At 36.7% G+C, this 20,542-nt stretch overlaps 1 protein-coding gene across 2 annotated transcripts in view; it reads right to left on the reverse strand.

Annotated features, from left to right (window-relative positions):
- Positions 1-20,542, reverse strand: part of LOC126175259 (ribonucleases P/MRP protein subunit POP1) — a 90,620-nt gene that overhangs the window by 23,173 nt on the left and 46,905 nt on the right. For both annotated transcript variants that reach the window (XM_049921902.1, XM_049921901.1), the window contains exon 6: positions 795-1,088. In XM_049921902.1, coding sequence (XP_049777859.1) covers positions 795-1,088 — 294 coding nt within the window. The remainder of the gene's footprint in view (positions 1-794; positions 1,089-20,542) is intronic.

Here is a 20,542-nt window from a genome sequence, read left to right on the forward strand (position 1 = left end):
ACAAGCATATCGTGTCCTACCAAGGGTGGGGACATCAGTGAAAGCTTGTCATATTAAACACCAACTCTGCTGCAACTTCTACACATCTTTTTATATAGGCATGATCACCAACCAAATCTCCACCCAAATGAATGGCTACCACTAAATTGTGACCAAGAGCAGAGCTGACCACCCAGTGTGAAACACACTGCCCAAAACAACATGCTCAGTACGACTCTTGGTATCTGGATCCTTCCTCTTAACAGCAGCTTCTCTGTGTTATGTGTACTATTGTTCTTTCAACACACCCTTCGATCCCTCTTTCCTCCTGGCGGCAATCTCATCCCAACCTCAATTTCCACTGTCCCCTGTTCCATGATTCTAATTTCATCCATTATGCACTCATACCCTGCTCTCTGCAATATCCTTAATCCTCTACCTTATCTCCCTACCCCAACCACTTCTCTCTGTCATTGTGCCTTGTGCACAAATCCCCCTGTTTGCAGCCAAAATGAGCTGACTGTTCCCTCTTCTCCTAGTTGTCAGCCCCCTTTCATTAGCTTCACCTCTCACTCCCTACCTCCCTTCTCCTTCACCCACTCCATCCGACAGACCCCCCTCATACCAGTCGAGCTGCCACCATTCTCAGTCTTTTTTTATGTAGTTACCTGTGACTCAAAGCCTCAATTATCTGGTTATTTGTTACTTTTACTACTTCCATTATTTGTGTTACACTGAAGACTATCTAATACCACATATTATTATTATTATTATTATTATTATTATTATTATTACACTTTAAATCTATGAGTTACCCAATCGTTTTTTAGCTCCATTCTGACTGCCAGGTCTCTGCAGAAGGAGAATGGGTACTTTCTGCCAAGTAGGACCCTCCATTGATGACAAAGTAGCACTGGTGTCTCCAGTATCATGCTCGTCAGCTGCCTGCAGTGGGATGACGTTATATGACCTGTTGTGAGCTATGTCAGTTGCTGATGGTTTTGACGTTGTGACAGCATCTCTCACTGCTGCTGTCCACAATGGGCTGACAACAGACTGTGGAGGCAGGGGTTGTAACCCTGATCCGGGAAACTCCTGTGACCACAAGACTGTAAACATTTTTTTTTTTAATTTATACGAACATAGTATACTACTTTATTCATTGTTTTCTATTTGTGTTCACAGAAGTTAACTACATCACAAAGAAAACTCATTTCTATGGGAATACGCAGGCGGTGATGAAGATGTTTGGTTTGTGGGCGTTCAACTGGGCAGTCATCAGCGTCCGTACAAAGCCCCAAAATTTACACAGTCTCTCTTTTTTTCACAGTCCAATCTAGACATTGTCACGAATGATGATGATGATGATGAAATGATGAGGACAACACGAACACCCAGTTTCCAGGCAGAGAAAATCCCCAACCCGGCCAGGAATTGAATCCGAGACACAGGTGGTGGTCCATATTTTTAATCCAAAACTAGTTTTATTTTCCTTCAATACCCATCACTAGTTATTTCTTTGTAATGACTAGTTTCAGACAATGACATCAATTTTCAAACCATGGCCTCCTAGACACAAGTGTATTCATACAGTTTCCAGCAATGTACATGTAACCAAAGAAACCAAGTAATGGTTATTATTGCAACTGTAATGGATACTGAAGGACAACAAAGATTTTAATAACCCAAGCTGCTGGTCCTACCCTCCATCAGTATGTTGGAATCTCAAAAACAGCTTGTATAAAATGCTTAATAACAACTGATGTGATATGACAAAGGTTGTTTGTAATGTAATTTGAATTATCAGAACATAGAGGGGTGCATACATATACATAAAATATATCACACAATGACTAATTTCAGCTAATAGAGTTTTCAAAATTGAACACTATGAGTATCATACAATGTCAGAAATAAAACCACTTTCAATACATACAGATTGCTCAAACCCTTTCCACAACTTCTGAATCTCACAATTGTACTAAATTTTCAGTACATATGTAGCATCTGGTAACAATGATTTTTCCACCTTTTCTGAAGCAATCAAATGATCTGTGGAATCTGCAACCGGTAGTATTCACATCCAAGAAGTTTTTGTTCCGTAGTGTTTACATAACATCAATATTTGTTTATTGGCATTAGGTGTTTCTCTATCGACACATGACACTTACAATGGAATATTTGACACCATCACTTGCATTTACATCTCACAAGTGTCATTTTTGCACACACACACTGTTTAACTCACAAAATGTCAGAACAGAATCATCCAAGGACAATTTAATAATGGCAGTAGCTTGTATGTAGGCAGCTCTGTGCAAACTTCAATGAAGATGAACCAGACTTTATAAAAGCACTTGTTTTTACAGTGGATGGCTTTTAACTAGACTTTATAAAAGCACTTGTTTTTACAGTGGATGGCTTTTAATAAAAAGGGGAAACAGTCTACAACCATAACTGACTGCCATAACAATTTCTTTCAAAACCAATTTGAAGGTGTGTCACAGCCAGCTTCCTGACACACTATTCTTTGTTTTAAATTTTGTATCATTCACTTCTGAAGATACTTACAAATCCTGACACAGTTTACATCGGTTTCCAATAGGAACAGGCACTCACTACTTACATCATGCATCTGATTTTGTAGCTCTCTAACTTACTTTAAACCTCTATGTACAATTTGTACCAACATATAGCGTCCATAATGCACATGAAGGATTCCCACAAACATGTTTCTTCATGGAATTATACTCCACATTTTTCATGGAACCAGAAGTTGCACAGAGCACACATGAAATCATTTGTGATATTTTGTCAACACTTCTTACACCTTTAAATTAATAATACTTCTTTTATAACACATTTTTACACTCTAAAGTTTACTTACTGCCTTATTAAAGAAGTAAAAAAACTTAAGAAGCCAAAAAACTACCTACCTAAATATGACCGGCTGACAATTTCAGTATAATTAAAGGATGAATCAGTAAATCTGCAGCAAATTAAATACTTCCCCCTTCCCCATGGCCCCTTACAGCTCAAAAGAAGGTCCAACTCCATAAATTATTTGAACTGTCATAACATTTGCGTTACCAGATAAAAATGATGGCAGATCATCAGGTATCGGGATAACTGAGGCAGTGTCCTCTTGCCAACAAATAAAACACAGTGTAGATACATATACTAAAAAGGTTACATTGCATCACATACTGGTGGTTGTTTTAGTCAGATGTGTCCCTGATGTTAGATGCACATTTCTTCAACTGTTTTAACATACTGTTTCACATATGACATGCCACATCCGCATGAAATGTGGTCCATACCCAGCTTTTGAAGACCTACATCATCTTTAACATTACAAAGAAGACTTTCCACATTTGTTGATTTGAACAAAAAACTCTGGATGCCTAGTTTCCATAAGAGTCAACTAATCTTTTCAGAGACTGGGCCAGCCTTAGGCAAGTAAGTAATTTTTTACTTTTTTTTCCTTTCTCAGTCTCAACCTCACTTGATTGCAACACTGCTTAATTTGTGACCCTGAGATCCCATTCCTACAGAATACAATTCACAGGTGTTATAATATAATTGGATAGATAAAAATACCTACTCACCAAACAGTGCCATGAGAACACAGACATAAAAGAAGATTACACTTACGCAAGCTTCCGGAGGCAGTGGCTCTCTTCTTCTTCTGGCAAAAGGGTTGAAGGGGAAGGAATACAGGTGAAGGAAAAGGACAGGAGAGGCTTAGAAAAATGGGTAGCTTTCAGAAAAGTCATCCAGAATTGTGGGTAAGGAGAGACTTACTGGGCAGGACAAGAAGGAAAGGAAGTCTTTCCTTCTCATCCGATTCAGTGTTTCCCGACCCGTGATTCTGGACGATTTTTCCGAAATGTACCCCTTTTCCTAAACAGGGTTGCCATATGTTTCCCCAAGTGAAATTCTCTGATATTTCACTGATTTACAGACAAGTAGCATTATTCCCTGACAAATTCTGAGATCTCAAGGCTAAGTAAAGACATAAGTTGACAAAAAAAAATGTAAGGACTTCTATATGTCTTCCCTGTGTGAGCAAAAATCTTAAGTACGTAAATTGACATCTTTTGTAATGAAGGGTGTTTTTAAATGGAGAAATCAAGCCAAATGGTATGTGTGTTTCCTTAAGACCATTTTTGTTATTTTATTTCAATAAAACAGAACATATTTGATGATGACAATATGCATTTCCTTGGAGCCACAAGACAGATTTGAAATACCTTCACCGATTTGAGAAATAACCTCAGAAAAAAGTAGACCTGTTGAGAAAGGTATATATAAGGCAGGGAAGAGTTGAGTAAACCAACACTGTAGGTGACCACCAATAAAATGTTGGTTCTACTATGTTCGTTATATTTGGTTATTAGTCACTATACTATATCTATTATTTTACAGGTATTGTGTGACTTTTCTTTCAAAAAATATATGAATACACAGCATACAAACTGCCAGCCACTGCCACAATTTTCTTCTTCTTACCATCCCTACTTTCTAATATATAAATTATTTTCGAAGTGCCAAAATGTACTAGAATAAATAAAATGTCTATAAAATGCTGCTCTGTACAGTGTACTGGCAATGAGACAGTCACAATTCCTGAAATCCATTGTCCATGGCCTCTGGCCTGCTGAGGAGCACCAAAGTCCTGGGTCCTTGGATGAACCACAAAAATCCACCGCATTACGTCACACACAAACAGACTCAGCCTGCAGGCAGATCGGTGAGACAAGATCTAATGGGCAAGGCCTGCGTATTAGTGGGAAACAATGGGCTTCAGATCAACAGGCCCTATCTGTTAGAGATACCTGCAGAAAGGCCTGCAGTTTTGGTCCGTCATGGAAGTTCACCAGTGTGGTCAGTTATTCATTTGTCACAGATACCATGCTCATGAAATGAGACCACGGTGATCTATCCGTGCAACAGATAACTTGCGCAAATACTCTGAAAGTCAATACTAGTGAGGATAGGTAGCAATTCACCGTAAAGATGATTGATGAGCTGCAGAGAGGCACGTAGGAAAAGCAATCACACTCTCACAATTAAATTTCCGACCAAAGCCTTCGTCAGAAAACGAGAACATACACACATACACCCAGACACATCTCATGCACACATGACCACCATCTCTGGTCACTGCGTCAACAATCTCTGAGAATCAGATCCGAGCAAACCATTCCTCATGCCTCTCTGGTCCTGTTAGCAACTGCTTGGCTAATGGAAGAAGTGGTGGCAGCACTGACTGCTAGCTGAGGGGACTGTAGGAAGGGGAGAAGCAGTAGGAATGAGGGAGTAGGGAAGTGATATATGTACTCAGCTGTGCCCAGCCAGTGACGATGCATGACACCTCAGTAAACAAGACATTTCATCTACTGAGCAAAAATGAAATTTTTCCAATGTTTCCCCCCCCCCCCCCCCCAAATTTCCCTGATTTTCATGTTTGAAATTCCCTGATTTTCAGAACTTGTTGCAACCCTGCTAAACCTCTCCAGTCCTTTTCCTTCACCCTTTTCCTTCCCCTTCCAATCCTTCTGCCAGGAGGAGGAGCCACTGGCTCCGAAAGCTTGCATAAGTATAACTTCCTTTTATGTGTGTGTTCTCCTGCCACCACATAGTGAGTAGATTTTGTAATCTGTCCAATTACATTATATTGTCAAAAACTGATTAATTCATAGGTGTGGTAATTCCTTCGTGAGGCTCTCCCTGAATGACAGCAATCAAGACCTATGGACCTGAGTCTCTAGCACATGATTTCTTTGTGATCCATAATGATGGTTCAAGGTGTGGAGCTAGAGGTCAGCATGTGGTTGTGTTTTCTGCATGCACTGTGACAAAGGGACCTTCCCATTACTTTTATAACAAGCATGTCAAGGAAGTTTGGTTGTGAATTTAATGTTAAGATGCATACTGCTTAAATGATCCATGAACTGCCCCAAATTTTTTCAACCCATCTGGCCACATCACAAGTGTATCAACCATGTATTAGTAGAAACAAATTAGCTTGAATTTGACAGATTCTATTATGATTCTTTCAAAGTATTCCATATATAGGTTTGCCACAAGGGGCAGTAACATACTGCCCACTGCCACATCACCAGCTTGTTCACAGTACTTTCCGCAAAACAGGAAATAAACTGACGTGAGAATGTGCCTGAAGACTTTAGTGAAACAACTGTCAAACTTTTCTGCAATTATCTTCAAGATTTCAGAAAGTGAGACTCTCCTGAAGAGGGAGATCAAACTGAAACTGACCTTATATATCTGTATTCCCAGAGCTGTAATTAGCCGAGTTGGTTTCCAAATTAACAAGTTGCGCATGTGATGTTCTACATCAACAGCAATACTCCGCAAGCCATCATATGGTGCGTGGCAGAGGGTACCCTGTAACACTACTTGTCATTTCCTTTCCTGTTTCACTCGCAAATAGAATGAGGGAAAAACCACTGCCTATATACCTCTGTATGAACCCTAATTTTTCTTATCTTAAATTCATGGTTCTTACGCATAATGTATGTTGGCGGCAGTAGAATCTTTCGGCAGTCAGCTTCGAATGCTTCACATTTTCTCAACAGTGTTTCTCAGAAAGAACGTCACCTTCCATCCAGGGATTCCCATTTGAGTTCCCAAAGCATCTCCGTAACGCTTACATGTTGTTCAAACCTATCAGTAACAAATCTAGCAGCCCTTCTCTGAATTGCCTCAATGTCTTCCCCCAATCCGACGTGGTACAGGGAGATTTCATCCCAAATCATACAGGTCAAGAGTGAACGTGACACATCGCTATTTCAAAGTTTGCTGAAAAAAATATATTTCAGAGTTCAACAAGATACCTCTCCAAAATTATATTATTTTGATTTTCTGATGATCTGTTAAAATGCTACAGACCTCTCTAAATGAGAGTACATAAGAAAATGTCATAACATAAGGGAAAATTGAAAAATTGTAATAAAGAAATGAAAACTTTCTTCTTCTTATTTTTTAAATACACTATAAAAATTTGTAACATTTGCGAATTTCAAAATTATGCTTTGAAAATATGAATGGTCACAGGATGTTAACTGTCTTCAGAAATGATAAAGTAGAAGGACTGCTAACTGTCAGCTATGACATTAATGGATGAAATTCTTCATCTATCAAAATATTTGTCCATAAAGATGAAAGAATCTGAAATTTTTGGTTATTTAGGAATTATTTTCTCCAAAATCCCATCCTAAATGTTCCAAAAATTTCATGGTATATTAGTTGGTCATTGTGCTTAGGGAATGTACAATCAGAGTGGGCAATACTTGTCTGTACAAAATGTGAGAAATTTTTTTGAAAAACCTAGCTATAGTCTTGAGGTAAAAAAATCTCGGACTTTTAAATATATGAACTGATTGCTGATTTTAAGTAAATGTCATGCAAAACTGTTATTTCTGAATCAAAATAATTACTAGTGCTAGTCTCTCATTGAACGCCTCTCCAGGCAAAGCTCACCAGGTATGGTGAGTGTCAGGGAAATAAAATACCCGGGGTGGACCAAACCTAGAGGCAGCTGCAATGTACTGTGATACTGGCTTATCAAAGACTAATGGAAGAAAACCTTGAGAATAAATTGCCTGGTCCTCCAGGTTGGGGTTTGTGCAATGGGCCAGCTCCTCACTCATGTGATATGCCTTGGAAAAACTTGAATCTTGGATGACAAATTGGTAAAGAAAAAAAAAAGAATATGACATTTGGATGCTGGAATGTGCAAGGTATCTCCACAAAACTGAATATGTTACCCACAGAACTCGGCAGTTTCAAAATGGATGTTGTCATGCTCTCTGAGATCAAGAGGAAACACAAAGGAGAACAACAACTTGGTAACCATGCATATATTTGGAGTGGGGTGTCCAAAGTGGTAAGAGCCAAAGCAGGAGTCTCCATTACAATAAAGAAGGCATGAAAAAAGAGAATCACAAACTGGAAATTTATTAATGAATTTATTATTGTGGTAGAAATGACTATTTGCCAGAGAAGTTGTAATTATTGGTGTATATGCACCCACGAATGATACAAGAGACCAGGAGAAAGATACTTTCTGGGGAGTCCTTAGAGTGTCTACAGAAAAAACCCCAAGGAGGAAGGAACTTGTTATAATGTGGGATATGAATGGAAGAGTAGGAATTAGAGAATCATGTCCGATAGTGGGGAAACATGGAGAGACAGAATATAATGACAATGGAGAACGATTGGTTGAAATTTGTGAACAGTTTAATCTGAAAATTACCCGCACATTTTTTAAACACAAGGATATCCATAAATATACTTGGCAATACTAGAGAACTTCATTCTATAATAGATTATATTATCATTACAAAGTTTCAAGGCAGCAGATGTTAGAACTTATAGAGGAGAACTATGTGGATCAGACCATTATTTAGTAAAAATGAAGAGTTTTTGGCCTTGGAAGAATGCAAAGAATGATTCTAACAACATTAAAACAAATTGTGCTGAGGAAACTCAAACTCTATACTTCAATATTGACAGCCTACAAGATGAAAGCATACGAACATTCTTTGGTGCCAGAATGGAAAAAACATTGGAAGAATTATCTGAAGAAAATGCAGAGGAAATGTATGATTACTTAAAATCCAATGTTATAAGTACAGCAAAAGAGGTGCTGGGCATAAGGGGAAACAACCACAGCAGTACAGCACAATGGTGGTCGGAGGAAATAGAAGTGGCAGTTAAAGAAAAGAGGAATGCTTTCAACCGGTGGCTGAATGATAAATTGGAAGCAACAAGAACAATCTACTACGAAAAGAAAAATGAAGCAATTAAAAAAATAAGGATAGCAAATAATAAAGCATGGGAAAGGACTTGTGTTAATGTCAATAGCGAACTAGGATTTGTGAGAGTGAAACAAGTTTAATCAGTATTAAAAGGATTTAGACACGAGACAAAAGCCAAAACCAATCCTCAACTGATAACACCAAAAGAATGGGAAGAATATTTCAATAAATTATTAAATCAGGATAGAGAAGAGTATCTCGAGGAAGGAACAGTGGAAGAAAAGGAGCAGGAAGGGGAGGAGATCCAAATTTTACAAAGAGAAGTGAGTAAGCTATTACGAACAGGAAAGAATGGTAAATTACCTGGACCAGGCAATATCAGTCTGGAGTTCTTAAAATATGGTGGTGACAAAACTGTGAAATTAATAACACAGTTATTCACTAAAATGTTATATGGAGATTCAATACCAAAGGTAATGAAGCTGGGCTATATCAATGCTACATTTAAGAAAGGGGATTGAACTATCAAGAAATTTGTGTTATAAACACATTAATGAGAATTTTTGGTAAAATAATTAAAAATAAGTTGGAATAAATTTTAAAATCCAAGCAGAACAATGTGGCTTCACAGCTGGTAGATCACACTTAGATCATATTTTCACATTACTACAGATCTTAGAGAAACATAGGGAAAAATCAAAAGACATAGGATTAATTTCCATATATTTAGAAAAAGCATTTGATACTGTCCCAAGAAAACTACTTTGGAGAGCACTACATTTGGCAAACATAAAGGGTCCTTTAATTAAAATAATACAAGAAATGTATAAAGATAACATATATCAAGTGAAAATTGGTAGTACACTTTCACAGAAATTTAGAACAAGTAGGGGTCTGTTACAAGGCTGCCCCATGTCATCAACAATCTATACAGATGTCAGTCTGACGACTTGCGATGCGATGGGGCTAGAAATTAAAGATGGATTTTATTTACATCACCTACTATTTGCCGATGATCAAGTAGTTATAGCACAAGACGGGGAGGATGCAAATTACATGTGTAACCAAACTGGGGATCGAAGATTAATTACCAGAAAACAGAATACCTCACTAATGATCCAGATGACTTATACATAGAGGGAAAGAAAATTAAAAAGGTCAATACTTTCTGTTATTTGGGATCCATTTTAGAGTGGCAGGGAAACTTGGAGGAAGAAATTAATAAACGAATCAACAGTGGCAGGACGATTAGATTAGATTAGATTAATACTAGTTCCATGGATCATGAATACGATATTTCGTAATGATGTGGAACGAGTCAAATTTTCCAATACATGACATAATTAAGTTAATTTAACAACATACTTAAGTTAATATAACAACTTTTTCATTTTTTTGTGTTTTTTATTTTTATTTTTTATTTTTTTAATATTTTTGTTTTTGTTGTTTTTTTATTTATATCTAAAAATTCCTCTATGGAGTAGAAGGAGTTGTCATTCAGAAATTCTTTTAATTTCTTCTTAAATACTTGTTGGTTATCTGTCAGACTTTTGATACTATTTGGTAAGTGACCAAATACTTCAGTGCCAGTATAATTCACCCCTTTCTGTGCCAAAGTTAGATTTAATCTTGAATAGTGAAGATCATCCTTTCCCCTAGTATTGTAGTCATGCACACTGCTATTACTTTTGAATTGGGTTTGGTTGTTAATAACAAATTTCATAAGAGAGTATATATACTGAGAAGCTACTGTGAATATCCCTAGATCCTTAAATAAATGTCTGCAGGATGATCTTGGGTGGACTCCAGTTATTATTCTGATTACACGCTTTTGTGCAATAAATACTTTATTCCTCAGTGACGAAGTACCCCAAAATATGATGCCATATGAAAGCAACGAGTGAAAATAGGCGTAGTAAGCTAATTTACTAAGATGTTTATCACCAAAATTTGCAATTACCCTTATTGCATAAGTAGCTGAACTCAAACGTTTCAGCAGATCATCAATGTGTTTCTTCCAATTTAATCTCTCATCAATGGACATACCTAAAAATTTGGAATATTCTACCTTAGCTATATGCTTCTGATTAAGGTCTATATTTATTAATGGTGTCATACCATTCACTGTACGGAACTGTATGTACTGTGTCTTATCAAAATTCAGTGAGAGTCCGTTTACAAGGAACCACTTAATAATTTTCTGAAAGACAGTATTGACAATTTCATCAGTTAATTCTTGTTTGTCAGGTGTGATTACTATACTTGTATCATCAGCAAAGAGAACTAACTTTGCCTCTTCATGAATATAGAAAGGCAAGTCATTAATATATATTAAGAACAACAAAGGACCCAAGACTGACCCTTGTGGAACCCCATTCGTGATAGTTCCCCAGTTTGAGGAATGTGCTGATCTTTGCATATTATGAGAACTACTTATTTCAACTTTCTGCACTCTTCCAGTTAGGTACAAATTAAACCATTTGTGCACTGTCCCACTCATGCCACAATACTTGAGCTTGTCTAGCAGAATTTCATTATTTACACAATCAAAAGCCTTTGAGAGATCACAAAAAATCCCAATGGGTGGTGTTCGGTTATTCAGATCATTCAAAATTTGATTGGTGAAAGCATATATGGCATTTTCTGTTGAAAAACCTTTCTGGAAACCAAACTGACATTTTGTTAGTACTTCATTGTTACAGATATGTGAAGCTACTCTTGAATACATTACTTTCTCAAAAATTTTGGATAAAGCTGTTAGAAGGGAGATTGGACGGTAATTGTTGACATCAGATCTATCCCCCTTTTTATGCAAAGGTATAACAATAGCATATTTCAGTCTATCAGGGAAAATGCCCTGTTCCAGAGAGCTATTACACAGGTGGCTGAGAATCTTACTTATCTGTTGAGAACCAGCTTTTAGTATTTTGCTGGAAATGCCATCAATTCCATGTGAGTTTTTGCTTTTAAGCAAGTTTATTATTTTCCTAATTTCAGAGGGAGAAGGGGGTGAGATTTCAATTGTATCAAATTGCATAGGTATGGCTTCTTCCATTAACAGCCTAGCGTCTTCTAATGAACACCTGGATCCTACTATATCCACAACATTTAGAAAATGATTATTAAAAATATTTTCAACTTCTGACTTTTTGTTCGTAAAGTTTTCATTCAATTTGATGGTAATACTGCCTTCCTGTGCTCTTGGTTGACCTGTTTCTCTTTTAATAATATTCCAAATTGTTTTAATTTTATTATCAGAGTTGCTGATTTCAGACATGATACACATACTTCTGGATTTTTTTAATAACTTTTCTTAATATAACACAGTAGTTTTTATAATGTTTGATAGTTTCTGGGTCACTACTCTTTCTTGCTGTCAGATACATTTCCCTTTTCCGGTTACAAGATATTTTTATACCCTTAGTAAGCCATGGTTTGTTACAAGGTTTCTTACGAGTATATTTAACTATTTTCTTGGGGAAGCAGTTTTCAAATGCATTTACAAAAATGTCATGAAATGAATTATATTTTAAATTGGCATCAGGTTCACGGTACACCTCATCCCAGTCTAGCTGCTGTAGGCTTTCCCTGAAATTTGCAATTGTTAAATCGTTGACTGAACGTACTACTTTGGAGGACTGTTTAGTATTGCTGAATGGAGCTATGTCATATATTGTAACTAGCTGTGCACCATGATCAGAAAGACCATTCTCAGCAGGCTGAGCATTTATCTGGTTAAACCTATCTTAGTCTCTAAAGAAGTTATCTATCAGTGAGCTGCTATCCTTTACCACCCGAGTAGGAAAATCAATAACGGATGTCAAATTGAAAGAACCGAGTAATACTTCAAGGTCATTTTTCCTATTACCCTCTTTCAGAGAATCTACATTGAAGTCCCCACAAATAATAATTTGCTTCCCTCTGTCTGACAGATAGCACAACAAGGAGTCCAAATTTTTCAGAAATAGATGAAAATTTCCTGATGGGGACCTATATACAGTTACAATTAAAATGTGCCTTTATTTAATTTAAGCTCACAGGCACATGCTTCTATATGTTTCTCTACACAAAACTTTTTTGTTTCTATACTTTTTGCACAATGATAACTTTTGACATATATGGCAACTCCTCTTTTCTCCATATTTTCTCTCATTACATGTGCAGAGAGCTTATATCCACTTACATTTACCTTATCCATATCAGTAACAATGTGATGCTCAGACAGGCATAGTATATCTATTTCATCCTCAGCTTCTAAATCTTCTAAACAAACTAGAAGCTCATCTATTTTATTCTTTAAACTCCCAATATTTTGATGAAATATACTTATATTATTTTTAATTATACTTTTATGAGAACCTTTCCTTATTCTAACATATGCAGTACTCTCCTGTCTGAGTTTCTCATTGTGCTTAGGCCATTGGAATGCTCCACTCAACCTTATGGAGCAGAAATGTAATTAACCGAACCACAAAAAATCATATATAAATCGATACTAGAGAATGCAGTTATGTATGGAGTGGAGACTTGGACTATGAATCAGAAAAGAACTGCAAGCAGTAGAAATGGACTTCTGGAGAGGATCAGCAAGAATTTCTAGAAAAAAGAAATTAAGAAACGATGAAATAATAAAGAGAATGGAAGTAAGAGAAAGAGTACATGATGTAATGCATAGAACGAAGTTACAATGATACGGGAATGTAAGAAGAATGGAGGAAGCCAGAATCCAAAGACGATCCTGGAATGGGAACCAGAGGGAAAGACGAGAAGAGGACACCCTATGACCAGCTGGCTCCAAAATGTATGATTAACAATGAGAAGACTTGGTACAGAGGAAGAAGAGACACAAAACTGAAACACCTGGAGGGATTTCCTGAGAAGATAAATTATGATCTTATGTAAAAGATGTAATAATTTCTGGGTATTTGTTATGTTGGAGAAAAACTCAAAAATAATAAATAAATAATTACTTTACAACATTATATGTGAGTGGGAAAACAATTCATAATTTTGTTCAAAAGCATTTTACGACAAAAATGATATATATATAGAATATTTATACCCATCTCTCTTTTTATGATATTATTCACAAATTATCACTGTCTTCTGTCATGATTTTACTTCTTCATGACTTTTCATGAATTAAAATTGCCTACAATGTAACAATCAACACTGCACTGTTGAAAAGAGTTCACCTTTTTTTATCTATCTCTCATTGAACTGTATAGCTGAGCTGAATTTCCATACAAACAAGGATAATGCAACAGCAGCAGTACTTGGGAAATGAGAACTGCACACTGATCTTTTGATGATGGTCATTTGAAAGCATTAGCAGGACCATGAGAGGTTCTTATTAACTGTCCCACCCACCACTGATTGTCATACACACAATAAATGGAGTGACTCACTCATCATCAGTTATCTGCTATATTAGCAGGTCCTTTGCCTCTCCATTTTCTGTGATCCATTGCTTCCTTCTTAAGGCTGCTGTATGTTGTACTGTCCATCATGTCATCCAGTATCTGGAATCTCTTTCTTCCTCACTTCCTTTTCCCTTCTACATAACCTTCTAAAACTGTTTTTATCAGTCTGTCATTCTTTCTTAATATATGCCCAATCCAATTTCTTTTCCTTCTCTTTATTACATCTAATAACTGTCTTTTCTCTCCCACTCTTCTCAGTACCTCTTCATTTTTTACTCTGTCCATCCAACTTATTCTTTCCATCTTCCGCCATGTCCAGATCTCAAAAGCATCCAGCCTTTCCCTGTCTTTTTACCTCATAGTCCATGTTTCAGCACCATATAGAAGAACACTCCATAAAAGACAATGAGTTCTCTGTCCATACCGCTGCAGAAAATTCTCCTTTTCTTATAAAACACCTCTTTTGCCATTCTATCCTTGTTTTAATTTCTGTGGTGCACTTCCAGTCCGTGTCTATCCTGCTTCCAAAATACTTAAAATTTTGCACCTGTTCTAGTATTTCTCCATTCAGCATAATTTTTATTTCCTTATTTCCTCCTAGTGCCAATACTTTTGTTTTATTTGTGTTAACTTTCATTCCATATTTTTTTCCGTTAGATGCAATGGTGTCCGCCAAATCCTGTAATTCTTTTTCCCCCTTGTCTAGAAGGACCATGTCATCAGCAAAACCTCAAACATCCTACTCTTCTTCCTCCAATTTCGTCATCTAATGAGCATTGGTCAATCATATTTTCCAAGTAGAGGTTGAAAAGAGTAGGTGGTAAACAGCATCCTTGTCTTACTCCTTTTCCTAGTCTGATCCAGTTTGTACTTTCTCCTCTCACTACAAAGTCTTATAATGTATACTGTAGTGTTCATTTCATACACAGTAAAGGGCTGCACTTCCTGGAGAACTGTTATTGCACTGTATGTACCAATCCAGGATGCAATCCAATAGTGACTTGATTGAATTCCTACCACAGGCTACATAGCAGACTACTCTTCTCTCTTTTTTAAAAGGAATTTCCTTAATGTACTTTCCTTTAGAATTCAGAGTTTCATTTTTGTTACTAATGTTGATATGGTGTGTACAAATGCAGTAGCATCTCTTATAACGTCAACAGCTTCATGTTGGGCATTGAATCTTGTTGCAAGATATTTACAGAGACCTCCTAACCCCATCACATTAACTTTTGCCATGACCTGTTGCTGAAAAGATCCTTTTTTTTCTTAATTCCTGTACTACAATGTTGACCAAGCTCATAAAGCTGAAAGCAGTTTTTAAAATGAGATACTGCACCATCAGTCACATACACATGTTTTGGATATGCATAGCCTCTAGGTGCTATGTCATCAATTATCTTGCTGACAGCATAGCATGCATGTGCACTGTCATGAATGAAATCATCATTAACAATAGCAAAACAGTATGATGTTCCAAAGAAGTGAGCAACACATATCAATATTGATAACTGTGAAGTGAGCCAGTGGTAACTTTGAATTTCATTCTGCAAAGTTATCAGCGAAGTCAAAATGAAGAACTAATGTGTCAGTATTCTGAGATGTGACTGATTTTACTTCTGCTATGGCCTGTCTCTGAATCTTCCGGACATGACTGTGAGCTGTTCCTTTCATGGCCCAATGCCCAATCTCTGTAACAAACTTCTCTTCCCTCCCATAATGCATAGGTTATGTCACTGTCGGTATCCTGAAGGTGTAATGCTTCAACACCAGCACCAAGATGCACTGCACACACCTGCAACCAACATTTATCTTGCGGCTCTTGATGAAGACATAAAAGGATCAGGTATATGTTTCCTCTGACACTGCTTTTCATTAGGAGATAAGTGTCTTTTATTGATCTTGTCATGTATCTTTTTACCTTTTTAACTTTTTCACCATTTTCACTAACAGAAATAATACCAACCTGGTTAGGACTTTACATGCTATAATCTTTGTCATCACTTAGATAATATTCCACAGCAACATTAAATATATCCACAGCAACATTAAATATATCATCTAGCATTGGATGCCCACAGTAATAATCTGGGCATGCCCAGAGGAAGTGGGTACATACTCCTGTATCTGCTGCTTAGAGTAGCTACCTCATATCAGTGTCAGTACTTATACCTTCTCAGTATAGGTGGCTGTTGAGATAGCAATTGGTAGAGCACTTGCCCGCGAAAGGCAAAGGTCCTGAGTTCGAGTCTCGGTCCAGCACACAGTTTTAATCTGCCAGGAAGTTTAAGCAGTATTTAGGTTTTGCAACCATATTTTATGCACATTCAGGTTTAATGCACATTCAGGTTTTGCATCAAGTGCATCCACATTACACACTTCACAAAGTTTTGAAGATGTTTCTTGTGTAAAACTTGTTTCAATTTCTTCCACTTTTCTTTTTACATACTGTTTTCTTCTTGTGCTTCTTCTTTCCTGGACCTTTAAGGTGGGATATAGAACAACTTCACACCCAGGAATATAAACATCTGCACTGCCTTCTTCACTTTCACATTTGAGTGATGGTGATCGTTCAGGTGGATTGTCACTAAATTTCTTCTTGTAGTGAGTGTAACAATTCCCGCACAATGGATGTGATGCTATTACCGTTACTTGAGGATCAAGATACTTCTGCAATACCCCTGACAGATTTCCAACAACTGTGAAGTGTTTTTCACTTTTCTTAAACACCACCTTTTGTGCCTTTTTTCAAAGTCTACACACCTCATTCTTTCACTACTACACTTCCTCACTGACATTATATCAAACAAAAAGTTCAAACCAAACACAAAACTCAATGCAGAATGGTTTATGTACAAGTTCTCACTCCTTTGTTATAAACAGAAGAGCACTGGATAAGTGTTGCCAACACGCATAGTTTACAACTAGAAATTCAGTGATGCAAAATATGCAGAATGTTGAAAATTTTTTTAACACTTTACACAAAAAATATATCCACTGTGTTTACACTGACTACTAACATATTAGCCAAACACTATTTTGTGTAATTCTCAAAAGTTTACGGAGGGGCTTTGCGGGTACATAATTCGTTAAAACTTGTAAAAATGCAATTTTTTACAATTTTTGTAATAAACAGTTACAAAATACACGTAGCTGGAGCAGAAAAGATACTATTTATAGTTACAACAGTAGTATTTGGTAATATGACAGAAAAGGTAGCATTCTGTGACTTTCTAAATTAGAAAAAAAAAAATTTAAGTGGAAAAATAACCTAAATTTCGTATTCTTGTCTTAAATTTACAAGTTACAGGAAGCCGATAAGTGTGCGGGTGTCAATTAAATTTCAGCACACTAAGAGGCAGCTATAAAGCACAACATCTGCCAGGTCTCCAGTACTTTTGGTTTATTAGTTAAATTTTTGTTTTTTTTTCTCTACTGTTTTAAGAGTTATTTACAAAATAGACATATTTCAAAGGGCCGTACTACTTACAAATATTAAGATAAAATGAAAATACTTTATTTCTTAACACTTCTGATATGGAGGTCTAACATATACTTTTTTCCAGAGAATTCACAACTGTATGATTTGAGTCAAGATGACTCTACGGATCCCAAACACTCATGCAGTAGTCAAGAATGGGTCACATGAGCATCCTATATGCGGTCTCCTTTACAGGTGAACCATTCTTTCCTAAGATTCTCCCAATAAACCAAATTTGATCATTCACCTTCGCTACCACAGTTCTAACACGCTTGTTCCACGTCATATCGCTTTGAAACATTACGCCCAGATATTTAAATGACTTGACTGTGTCAAGCAGGACCACTTTTTTCCAGTCGCTGGGACTTTGTGCTTGGCAAGCGATTCACAATAAATGTAAGCTAGGTAAGCAGCCAATGCCCTAGAGTACTCTTTGTAAAATCGAACTGGGATTCCATCAGGACCTGGCAATTTATTTGCATTCATATCTTTCAGTTGTTTCTCTACGTCAGGTACGACTGTCACTATGTTGTCCACAAGGTAGTCTGCCCGATGGTCAAATGATTGTATGTTTGTACAATTCTCCTGTGTGAACAATTTCTTGAATGTGAAATTTTAAACTTCGGCTTTTGTTTTGCAATCTTTAACAGCCACATCAGACTGGTCAACAAGGGACTGAATGGAAGCTTTACACCCGTTTAGTGATTTTACGTAAGACCAGAATTTCTCAGGTTCTCTGCCAGATCTTTTGCTAAGGTGTGATGGTAGTTGTAGGCATCGCACATAATCTTGTCACAGACACAAATCTCTACTAACCTTCGCTTATCATTTGCACGTTCCCTTTTGAACCAAGAGTGCAACAGCCTCTGCTTCCTCAGCATCAACCGAATTTCATTATTAAACCATAGTGGGTCTTTCCCATCCTTTATCCACTTACTACACACTTAACTCTCCAGACCATAATTTACAATCTGCTCAAACTTTGCCCATTATTCCTCTACATCCATCTTACTGGCACTAACTGATGTCAATTAACTGTCTAAGTGAGATGCTAGTAACTGCTTATCTACTCTATCTAGCATAAACACTCTCCAAGCCTTCTTGACTGATGTTTACCCATTCCTCTGTATTCTCACATGCAGCTTTATTTTGTACATCAATAATATGTAATTTTACAATGGCTAGTAGACAAATAATGAGGACAGGAAGGGGGGGGGGGGGGGGGAGGGGCAGTTATCAACCTGCTTTTGTGCCTCAGTATACATAAAACATGAAGTCAATTCAAAATACATTTAGAAACATCGTTAAAATGTTATTAAAAGCACACTAACTTCTTTAACTTCTTGAGCTTCGTCATTCTTTAAGGTAATTCCAGAATTCATTTAGATAAGGTGGTAGCCTGCTTTATATCACATTCAAAAGATTATCTTAAGTGACTCTCAGCATCATAATGCATTATTATACTTGGATACCATATGAAGGAAGGAAAATTAGGATCTAATGTCTCATCTACATTATAAGCATTAGAGATGAAGCTTCTTACAATTCTATGGCAATGTCAAATGAGGTGAAGTTCACCGAAAAGCTCAAAAAAAACATTTTATGTTAAACAACTACACACTGGTGATAAAAATTCTTCTATTTTAGTTATAGTATTTACTGTTCATAGGTTCTTAATTTGTGGGAATGGATAAATGTAAACTATATCGAACCTCTTTCTGAATAATAATTGTTTTCAGGTGAGCTTTTTTTTAAACTTTTTAATGAGCTAAAACTTTTATTCATGTGGCAGACATAAAACAACTTCTGTGTCTAGGTCATATGCACCAATCTCTCAGAATGACAACTAGTGCAACAACAAAAGTTAATTATTATATGTATGTATTTGTAGACACATAAATAAATCTTTGGAAATTTTCAGTGGAATATGTATGAAACTGATTATCTTAGAAATCTGGAGTGAAGTTGACTGCTTTTTCTTGAGGGGTTCTTTTACGAACACACATTCGTAAATGCAGCAATGTCACCTAATGAACACAACAACAGTATGACACAATGGATGCAGCAACAATTTTCTATAAGAGTCTAGGCCTGGCCTCAGAAAGTCATTGTTGCAAATGCCCATGGGCTAACTTATGAATTTGTCAAGTAGGCCACAGTACTGTTTATTGCTTCATTCGCTTGAGATCAAAAGAGTTGTCAGTGTGAAAGTGTCATGTGTGTACAAAGGTAAAACAGGTGAACTGAAGGAGGATGGATGCTGTAGAACTGTCTCTCACAGAAATTTTAATTGGAAAAATCAGCATTAATAAGGCTGAGTGTGTAAAATTCCAAAAGGAACCCTGATAAACATGATTCATGATAAAACACAATGCGGGCAGCCAGTTTTTAGTGCTAAAAAAGAAGAGGGTGTACTGATGGGACTTCTCGGTAGTACAAACTGGGGAGTTCTGCTTTCTACCATGAATCTTCAATATATAGCTACGACAGTCCGTGACAGAAGATGTGTCAAATCAAAATTTACAAACAATTTTCTGGGTCCTGATTGGGCAATAAGCTTCATGTCCCAACACACCAATCAAATTTGTGTTTGACTTACTAACAAAATAAAGAGGACTAGAGTTGGTGTGCATCATTCTACATGTCTGATTTCCATGACAAACTTGCACTACCACTGGATAGAGCAAGTCCCGATTCTATTTTTAACTATGATAAGAGCAACTTAAGTGATCAATCTGGCAAAATCAAACTTACTTTCAGAAAAAGGGTCAAATACTCTGACAGAGAACCTTATTTTCAGGAAAAGTATCAAACTCTCTGACAACGTACTTATGTCAACGGAAATAACCAATTTTTGAAATTATAGTGTGATT

The sequence above is a fragment of the Schistocerca cancellata genome, chromosome 3, assembly GCF_023864275.1.
Source record: "Schistocerca cancellata isolate TAMUIC-IGC-003103 chromosome 3, iqSchCanc2.1, whole genome shotgun sequence".
NCBI lineage: Eukaryota > Metazoa > Arthropoda > Insecta > Orthoptera > Acrididae > Schistocerca > Schistocerca cancellata.